The sequence below is a fragment of the Suricata suricatta genome, chromosome 1, assembly GCF_006229205.1.
Source record: "Suricata suricatta isolate VVHF042 chromosome 1, meerkat_22Aug2017_6uvM2_HiC, whole genome shotgun sequence".
NCBI classification, from domain to species: Eukaryota; Metazoa; Chordata; class Mammalia; order Carnivora; family Herpestidae; genus Suricata; species Suricata suricatta.
In genome coordinates this window covers 189,844,998-189,854,474 of record NC_043700.1, presented here as the reverse complement: position 1 = coordinate 189,854,474, position 9,477 = coordinate 189,844,998, and the positions used below count along the sequence as shown (strand labels likewise).

The window sequence follows — 9,477 nt, the reverse complement described above, 5'->3', positions numbered from 1 at the left end:
AGACTTCCATGAAGGATTTATTGAAGAATATTCATTAGAGTATTTCTTTGTGAGGGTGGGTGGCCAAACAGGGATGACCTGGCGGGATCGGGAAGAATGAAGGGACTCCCTGACTGTCCGGAGGAAAAACACTGCCGCTCTCCTTCCCCCGGGGGGACGACCTTGGCCAGGCCCTTCCCCGACTCTCCACGAGGGAGGGCAAGATGCTGAAAGCGGATCACGCCGTTCCTTTCTACTGCTGCCATCACACATTACCACGAACTTGACGACTTGAACCCACAAAATGTATCATCGCAGTCCCGTAGGTCAGCAGCCCTGGCTCCCTGTCTTGGTTCTGTGTTTCACCCCCACCCTGATTTACGGTCACGATCAAGCTGTTTGTCATTGCTTCCAGGGGGGTTCTAGGAAGGGTCTGCTTCCAAGTTCACGCGGATTGTCTGCAAGAACCTAGATCCTCCAAGGACTGTTGCTTCCATTTCCTTTGTTCCCGGGAGCCTGCCCAGCACCCCTGCACCCCGAGTTCTTCCCAGGCTCAGAATCTCTCTGACGTCCTCCCCTCCTGCTGCCTCCCTCTGCCTTCCTTGCCTGCCTGCCTCCTGCTTGGGAAGGCTCCTATGACCACACTGAGGCCACGCAGATAATCCCTGCCTCAAGGTCACCTGATGAGTGAACTTACATATGCAAAGTCCCCTTTCCACAGTAACTAGATTCAAATCCTTAGGTTTTATATAAAATATGGTGTTTGGGGTGAATTGGGTCCCCCCTCCTCTGCCCAGACATGTTGGAGCCCTACCCCTGGGACTTCAGCAAGGTCACGGCAGAAAAACTGGGTTAACATGGGGTCATCGCGGAAGAGGGTGGATCCCTGATCTAATGTGACCCGAGTCCTTATAGGAAGTCAGCAATGCCCTGGGCGAACGGCCTCCGATAACCAGAGCAGAGGTTGGAGTCATGTAGCTGCAAGATAAGGAATGCTAAAGAGAGCGGGCAAATCACCAGAGGCTAAAATTGCCCAGGGAGGATTCCACTGGGGGTTGCCGAGGGGGCACAGCACTGCTGGCACCTTGATTTTGGACCTCCAGCCTCGGACACTGCAAGAGGAGACGTTTCTACTGTTCCAAGCCGCCCGGTTGGGGTGCTCTGTTCCGGCCGCCCCAGGAAGTGAATGCACAAGGGCCCTCACTTCCCTCCAACGACTGGAATATGTAGCGCCCCCTGCTGCCGTGCCCAGTCCCCACCCTCCCTGCTGCCACCCTGACCCGAGAGCCGCACACTGTGGCCATTCAGTAGCGTATCCGCCCTGCTGCCTTCTCTAGACAAGAGAATCCTCTACAACCGAATCTCCGTTGAAAGATAAACCAGGAGAAGCATCTAGTTCAATGGACCCACATCTCTGTGGCGGTGAAAAAGGGTTCACGGGTTTCAATGCAAACTAAGCCTTTTTTTTCTTGTACACCTGCCCCAATTTGCTCTTTTTATTCTAGCATGATCCCTGGGCATCCGAATCCTCCAGTCCTGTGCCACCAGGACATCTGGACTCTCTCTTTATAAAATCACATCTTCAAAAAGGAACACAGTTCTGCATTATTTAAAAAAAAAATAAAAAGCCCAAAGCTCCTGATTTTTCAGAACAGGATATAAGATGTTACAAACCAAACCTGAGCATCTTTTAAATCCTTCAAAAGGTCTAAGTATTTATGCTCTTAATTTGGGGCAAAGAGTGCCCGAGGCCTATAGACAGAATTCATCGTCGTGTTTTCCATGAATAAATTACAATAACGGGTTCACGGCCACAACCGATGCTCCGAGAGGCGCAAGGACAGCTTTCCCACCACCCACCGTGCAGACATGTGGGTGGCCCTGCTCTCAGGGCCCCTCAGGGAGGCTTGCGTTTCCCCTTCCCCAGGACCCTGCCGGACGGAGCAGGGCAGCCGCGCCCCTCAGACTCACCTTGGGTGGCTTCAGGCTTTTCCCGCGATGTCGTCTGGAGCGCAGGAGCCGTTCCCTCTCCTGCAAGGACACACACGGGTTGGCATCGTCAGCCAGCCTCCCATCGGGCCATCCAACCCCACCGGCTCTCAAGCTGCGTGTACCCGGCGGCACTGGGCGTGGGACCGTCGAGGTCTGAGCCCCCGCGTGACGGCCGCTTCCCGGAACTCCAGAGCCGCCCCGTTTACCCGAGTCCTTGACGGGACGGGGATTGTCTTGAAAAAAAATACCCAGGTTTGCCAATCCTGAAAGCCCCGGCCTGTCTGCGCAGGGGCTGGACGCCGTAAAGCACGAGGCAGTGCCAACAATTGACCCTCACTCTGTCAGCGACCGCAGCCCAGGACGAGCGCAGCTCTGAGCGCAGACAGAGCTGGGTCCAAACCCGCATGGGCCTCCTCCGAAGCAGGGGATGCGTTTTCTCTCTCTGACGCTCAGGTTTTTCCTTTGCCACATGGGGCTAGAGCTCACCACGCGGCGTGGCCCTAAGAAAGGAGTAAGAGCCTGGGGCCGCCGGGGCCGCCGTCATAGAAACGGCATCTGCAGAGCAGCGGAAGGAGTGGCGGCTTCCACCCCGGCAACACCAGCATGTCTCTCCTTCCTGACGGGGCCCTGCTTTTTCCCTTGGCTGCCAGGAGCCCCAGAGACACCCGGTGTTTGGTTAGAGCCCTGATGGTCCACCCATCGGTCCCTCCTTGTCTCAATGGATGGAGCTGTCTTTTTTTTTTTCCCTAGGCTTATTGGTTTATTATTTCTCTTTCACCATTATCATCATTTTATTGAAGGTTTGCTTTCTTCTAATGTTGTACCAAGTTTTTGTGTCATGAAGAAAGATGAGAAGGTGGATGGATGGACGGATGGATGGACAGATGGAGGGAAGAGGGATAGAAGGAGGCAGGGAGGATGGGAGATGGGAGTGGGTAGAAGGAAGGAGGGAAGGACTTAAAGAGAAAGGAAGGGAGGCCAGCAAAGTGAGCTTGACAGTTACGGTCGAAGTCATTTCTAGAGTTTTGATCACTGCCTCTTGGACTCTGAAGGCCCGTGAACGGAGCCATCGCATTCCCTGCTGGGCATTGAGGACACTCGCTGCCTCCAGGGCCCCACCAACGCTGACTGCGGTGCCCTCGTCCTGGTGCCCCCGCTTTCACAGACAGAAAGAGGATTCTCTGGACAGAACACTCCGCCTACTAGGACAAACTCGGCCCCCCTTAACCTTGCGCAGGCACAGAGTCTCCGCGAGCCCTTCAAATTCTAGCCTGATTACAAGGTGCAGGTGTTCAAGTTCACGGTCTGCAATAACTAAGCTAAAACAAAACAAAAAAGTAGACTTCTCAGGGACAAATCGTGCGCATGGGGTCGAGGCCAGAAGACGACTCCTTCTTCAAACGGAGGCTGCTTCACAGCAGGGGAGAGGTTTGCTGAGAAAACGAGTAGGCGTGGAAACCAGGGCCAGGCCCCCCGCGGTGTCTGGACAAGAGGTCGAGGCTGCGTTCTGGCTGAATGGAAGCCCTTGGAGCCCATGCGGGCGCCCCGTGAGACCCCACCACGTTCTCCGGGCCTGGAGCCTCCGGGACATTCCTGACCGCGTCCCCGGGCGCCCGCCCAGCGAGGTCACCGAGCGCGAACGCACCAGGGAGAGGTCGTCGATGACGTGCTGCTGCTCCAGGACCTGCAGCCGCAGGAACTCGATCTCCTGCTCGTCCCGCGTCAGGCTGAGGTCGTTCAGGGATGTGTGCCGCTTCAGGGACGCCTGCGCCGACAGCTTCTCCTTCTGCAGCCGGAGGGAGACAGGGGCGTTCAGCCAGCGGGCGGGGCCCAGCGGGGCGCTCGGGACCAGGACGCACGGAGGGATGCCGGCCACGTGGTCCCCACGCGGGAGGAGGGGGGCCCGAGGCTGGGAGAACGGGCCGGGTGGGCGTGGGGGTGGGAGGTGGTCAGCGGATCCAGGCCCGGGAGGCGGGAGGAGGAAGGGGGCGGGGAAGGGCCCGGCTGGCGGTCACGCCCCCTCACACCTGGGCCTGCGGGGGCGCGGGGAGAAGGGCACCCCGCCTCATAGAGCCTCAGCCTTCTTGCTGGAAATGGGGTGACTGGCGGTGCTTTGGACAGTGAACCTCAGACCTCCTCGGAGAACCGCCCATACAAGACACTGTCATGACCGCCGAGACCAAGCGCTCTTTGTAGGAGCAAACGCAAAAATCCCTTATGCAAAGCACCTGGGGGGAAGTGGCCTTCGCTTCCCCATCCAGGGCGTCTGCAAAGAACTAAGTATTCTGCAGGGACTTTTGGTGCCGCCTCTCCATCCTCCGGGCCGCCCTGCAATGCTGTATCTGCAGCCTCACTTTACGGATGAAGATAGCTGAGGCCACGGGGGCAGCAGGGGACAGGGCTGAGGCGCAGACCCACTCCAAGCCCTGCCTGCCCTTCTCCTTCGGGCACAGAGCCCTCGGCACCCGCACCCTGGAGACGTAGGACCAGGAGGGAGGGGCGTGGCCCGGGACCCCTCATGAGCTTCCTCGGGGAGGCAGGGGTGGGCGGAGAATGTGGGCTTCGAGGGTCAGGGACTGGGAATCCCAGCCGGAGACGCGAGCCTGGAGCCCGAGGCCAGTGGCCGGTGGCCGGTGACTCACCATCTCCACATTTTCCCTCGTGAGGTTCTTGATTTTCTCCTCCATCCTCTGGATGCTCTGCAGCAAATCCTCATTCTTCTTGTTCATCCGCTTGTTCTTCTCCACGAGGGGCTTCAGCTGGACCTCGGTCTCCCGGGAGCGTTTCAGCTACGATCAGAAAGACACACAAGGCCGCTGGCTGTAAGGCCCAGTGGAGGCCAGCGGGGTCCAGCCCGGGGCCTGGAGCTGCCTCGCTGAGGCCACATTTCCTGGACAGGACAAACCCCAGGAAGATCACACACCCGCACCTGGATCCCAGACGCGGCACCCCGCTGAGGCTCGGGGGGCCTTGGGTAAGGCGACAGGGTTAGGGCCCACAGATCTGCCCCCCTGCACCCTGCTGGCCCCGACCTGTGTCTGCATGTCCTTCACCTCTGGGCATAACCCCCAGGGGTCATGGTCACACACATGAAGGCCAAGCCAACGACCATGCTGCTCTTGGCCTCCACTCCTCCCCAAGTCCAGACCTCGCAGAAAGCTCCGCCTTCCTGAGACAAAAGCCTGGGCCCCGCTCTGTGCCAGACCCGTGGAAGGACATCAAGCCCGGGTGTCCTTCCAGTCTCTCCCGTGTGACCGGCGTTGGGGGAGCCCCTCTTGTGCCTGGGGCCCTGTGCTGGGGGCGGGGCCAAAGGGATGGCACACAAGGGTGCCCGTCAAATGGATGGAGGAGGAGGGCAATGATAGTAAAGGAGGTGAGAATACAGTGAGTCAAGTGCGGGCGGACATTCCTAGCGGGGAAACGCGCCCCGAGGTTCAGAGCGGGCAAGGACAGATGGTTCAGTGCAGCGGGAACCCAGGGTGTGGGGTGCTGGGTGTAGAGGGGTGGACACGGTGAGGCGAGGTTTAGGGGGCTGGAGGGCTCTATCATTCGGTTTCTGCCTCGGCCCTTGAGGGCTTCGAAGCAGGAGCAGGTCTGCCTTCTCGAATACACCGTGGTAAGTCCTGCCGGGCCTATCCAACCCGCCCCACAAGCCGAGGAGGGGCCCCATGCCCACCTCACAGACAGAAACCGACGGCAAAGAAGTGGGACCCAGCGCTCATGGCCACTCGGAAAGTGCTAGAGCCGAGAACCGAGCACCGGGACTGACTGCAGATCCCTGACAGCTCAGAGCTTGGAGCCTGCTTCAGATTCCGTGTGTCCCTCTCTCTCTGCCCTTCCCCTGTTCATGCTCAGTCTCTCTCTGTCTCTCAGTAATAAATAAATGTAAAAAAATTTTTTAAATAATAAAACCATGTAAGAAATACCTCAAACTGCTAATAGTAGTTATTTCATGATTTTAAGACCAAAGTGCTGACTAGCTGCTGCTCAATTTTTGCTTTAAACACTTCAGTGCTTCGAATTGTTTGGTGCAAGCTACATTTTTTTTCTAATCTTCTCAGTAAATTATTATCTTGTGCACAAGGGACTTTTTTTAGTTGATGAATATTTAAGCAAAAAGCATACATCTAATACTAGACACACGGTCTGATTTAAAGCCGTTTAAAAATATGCCTTTATAAACACCTGCTGGAGGAGGCACCTGGGGGGTTCAGTCAGTTAAGCGACCGGCTCTTGATTTCAGCTCAGGTCATGATCTCAGGGTGTGCAAGATCGAGCCCTGCTTCAGGCTCTGGGCTGAGCGCTCAGAGCCTGCTTAGGATTCTCTCTCTCTCTCTCTCTCTCTCTCTCTCTCTCTCTCTCTGCCTTTCCATTGCTCTCTGTCACTCTCTCTCTCTCTCTCAAAATATATAAATAAAAACATTTGAAAAAGTTTATAAAAGAATTGCTTGAAGGAAATACATTTATTTTGACCCTGTTAAAATTACGAAAAGGTGACACTTATGAACACTGTTCATCTTGCAAGTTTTTCAAATACTACATAGATGTGCTTACTTTCAGAATAAAATTTAGATTCAACAGAAATATAAGGAATCTGTCAAGTAGTTTATGTACAGACCCCCACGACATAAAAATTCACTTGGCTGTTTATCCAGCAAATTTACACATATTCAGGAAAGTATTCTTTTTACTAGATTTATTTTTTTAAGTTTGTTTATTTATTTTGAGAGATAGCCCGCACACATGAGTGGAGGAGGGGCAGAGAAAGAGGAAACAGGCATGCCAAGGATTTATCTTTTTTAACCCAGAGTCCCTGTCATTATTTTAAAATTAGAAATACGTGAACTTTTGGGCACCTGGGTGGCTCAGTCGGTTACGTGTCGAACCTCAGCTCAGGCCGTGATCTCGGTGTTGCCGAGTTCAAGCCCCGCTGACAGCTCGGAGCCCAGAGCCTGCTTGGGATTCCTCTCACTCTCTGCTCCTCCCCCACTCAAGCTCTGTCTCTCTCTGCCTCTCAAATATAATAAAATAAACATTTTAAAAAAATTTTAAAAAGAAATAGGTGAACTTTTACGCAAAAGAAAGTAAAATAAAAGTGATCGTCACCACACCCCCTAAAACAGCTTCCAGTTTCCGCCTGGAGGACAATGCCTGTTTGTTTTGCAAACCGCTTGTCACTTAATTTACTGTGAGCAAACAAACGTGCTGTCTGCCATGGCTCCTAGCAACTGTACATAACTCACTGCACGAATGCTCGGTAATTACTCTGCCCAACACTTGAGTGTCGCACAACCAGGATTCTGTTTCGTTTCGGGTCGGCGTGGGCCGCTAGCGTAAACGGCACTCAGTGAGCATCCTCTCCACACCCCTCGCTGTTCGCTCCAACGCTGCCCGGGAAAAACCCCTGTAGCAGGCACAGGTGTCTTCACCGAGCGTGTGTTAGGTTTTCGATCAGAAATTAACGGGAGAGAAAGGAAAGGAATCCAGAAGGGCTCTGCACTATGTGTTCAGGTGGGGTGTCGGCCCCAGGGGGGCTTGCTGGCGCCCCGCAAGGCACCGTCTGCCCCTCGGGGGCGGATTACCAGCTCATTCCTCTCGTCCGCCAAGAGGGTATTCCTGTCCTCCAGCTTCCGTATCACCGAGTTCAGTTCGGCAATTTTTAGCTGGAACCGCCGCACGTCCCGCTCCTCCATGTGTTGGTCCTGAAAGAAAGTCAAGATACGGACGCACCTTGCAGACGCCTGAGTGACTCCGGGCACCGCCAGGGACCTCACGGGCCGCGAGCTCCTGGTCCCGAGGCCCCCGCCACACCGGGCGTCCCTGCAGGCCACGCGGACGACACCCCAGGCCCTGCGGGCCACCTGCAAGAAGACTTGGTCTCAACGTGACAAGAGGTCACCCCGCCAGGGGCTCCGAAACTGTGGCACATGGTCTCTGGGGACCTTCACGCTCCAGCCCCGCCCACCGGGCCTCTCTCAGACAAGGGCCCCGTCACGGATGTGAGAGGACATTCCTCAAGACGCACTGGACTGATCGCGCTGTGACCGCTGAAATGCCAGCACTTCGTAGGTGGTCCACCCAGAGCACACACGACAGACACCCCAACGTCTGGTGACGGAGTGCATGAGTGGATGAATGAGTGAATGAAGGCACCCTGCTTTCACTCTCCTCTGTGCACGTCATGTACCAAGCCATTGCCCCCAAGCCCTCTCCTGGCTAAGCTCCTGCTCGTGGGGCAGGGCTCTGACTTCAAGACGGGGCCGTCTCTGTGCCCTTACTGCACACCCTTCCTGCCTCTCTGTTCCACTGGGCTCCAGACCACTTGAGGTCAGTCAGCGACGAGGCCCCGGGGCTTGAGCAGGCGCCGGTCCCCGTACCTGGCTGCCCATGAGTTCTGCCATGTCCCCGATACCAGGCGGGAGCTCTCTCTTCGGACTGCTGTGGTACCGCTCGGCCTCTTTGACCTGGACCAGCTGCTCATCCAACGCCTCCTTCTGAAGAAGTAGTTTCTGGGTCTGACCAGTCTGCACGCCGAGTTCCTTCTCCAAGGCCAGAATCACGCGGTCTTTCCCTCGGATCTCGTCCATCTGCCAAAGAAGAAGGAGGAGCAATCAGCCTAGGGGCTTGTGACTGTAGAAATTTCTCCCCTGCTGGCTTGAGGCCCAGAGGGAAAGGCTAAGGAGGACCACGGACCTAGGTCAGCTGGACTCTGAAAACTCAGGACACAGAGAGGCCGCTGTCCACAGCCCGGGTCCTGCTCCCCTGAGCACAGAGGAGCAGAGAAGTTAGGAGTTTGATGACCTACATGACCTACATGACCATGACACTTCCTGCTGAAGTAGACCTATGCCCATTTCTCTCTCACGTGAATGAAATAAAATAAAATCCTGACCTCCAGGCACGTCCAGCCACCTCATGCCCCACAGCTCAACTTCCTCACTGAGTTGGTGGGCCCTCTCTCCCACTCACCCCCCAGGTCTCTCCTGTCTGATCACAGCCCCCACCCCTCCACCAAAACAGCTCTCGCTAAGGTCTTCAATGCTCCCCTGACCCCCAGACCCACAGGACAACTTCCTATCCTCCGTCCTCACCAACATGTGACCCGGCCACCCACTCCCTGTTCCAGGACGCTCTCCCGGCCCTCCTGTCTTCTGTCATGACTTCCTGGTTCCTATCTTTACAGACTCACCTTGCTCTGGCCGCCATGGAAGTCTGGACTTTCCAAGGCTTGACCCTCTTCCTTTCCCCAGGCAGCCACATCCTCACCCATGACATGAACCCCCCCATATGCAGGGGACACCCCAATGTATCCCCCAGGCCCTGATTCCTCTCAGAGCCTCGGAATCATAGAACCAACTGATTATTTGACATCTCTGCCGGGGTCTCTAAAGGACCTCAGCCTCTCCACCTGCGAACCTCAAAGTAAGCCCCGGCCCCGTCTTGTCCAGCATTCCCTATAGGGAACCAAGCAGAAAGCAGCTTACAGAGAAGAGACAGCTTTGGCCC

The 9,477-nt window shown here is 55.8% G+C and overlaps 1 protein-coding gene across 1 annotated transcript; it reads right to left on the bottom strand.

Moving 5' to 3' along the window:
- Positions 1 to 888: 888 nt before the first annotated feature.
- Positions 889 to 9,241, bottom strand: LOC115302548 (janus kinase and microtubule-interacting protein 1-like). The gene is made up of 7 exons (XM_029952481.1): positions 9,161 to 9,241; positions 8,349 to 8,558; positions 7,554 to 7,673; positions 4,614 to 4,760; positions 3,617 to 3,757; positions 1,951 to 2,010; positions 889 to 957 (listed from the first exon to the last, which is right to left on the bottom strand). Exons 1-7 carry the CDS (start codon positions 9,239 to 9,241, stop codon positions 889 to 891), a joined length of 828 nt encoding a protein of 275 aa, XP_029808341.1.
- Positions 9,242 to 9,477: the final 236 nt, after the last annotated feature.

Bases quoted from the DNA above. Each gene is read 5' to 3' on its own strand.
- LOC115302548 (XM_029952481.1), bottom strand. From the start codon at position 9,241: ATGGGTGAGGATGTGGCTGCCTGGGGAAAGGAAGAGGGTCAAGCCTTG. The intron at 8,559-9,160 runs GTGAGTCTGTAA...CTTCTTTGGCAG, and splicing joins TCCATGGCGGCCAGAGCAAG to ATGGACGAGATCCGAGGGAA. The intron at 958-1,950 runs GTGAGTCTGAGG...CTTATCTTGCAG, and splicing joins AAAGCCTGAAGCCACCCAAG to CTACATGACTCCAACCTCTG.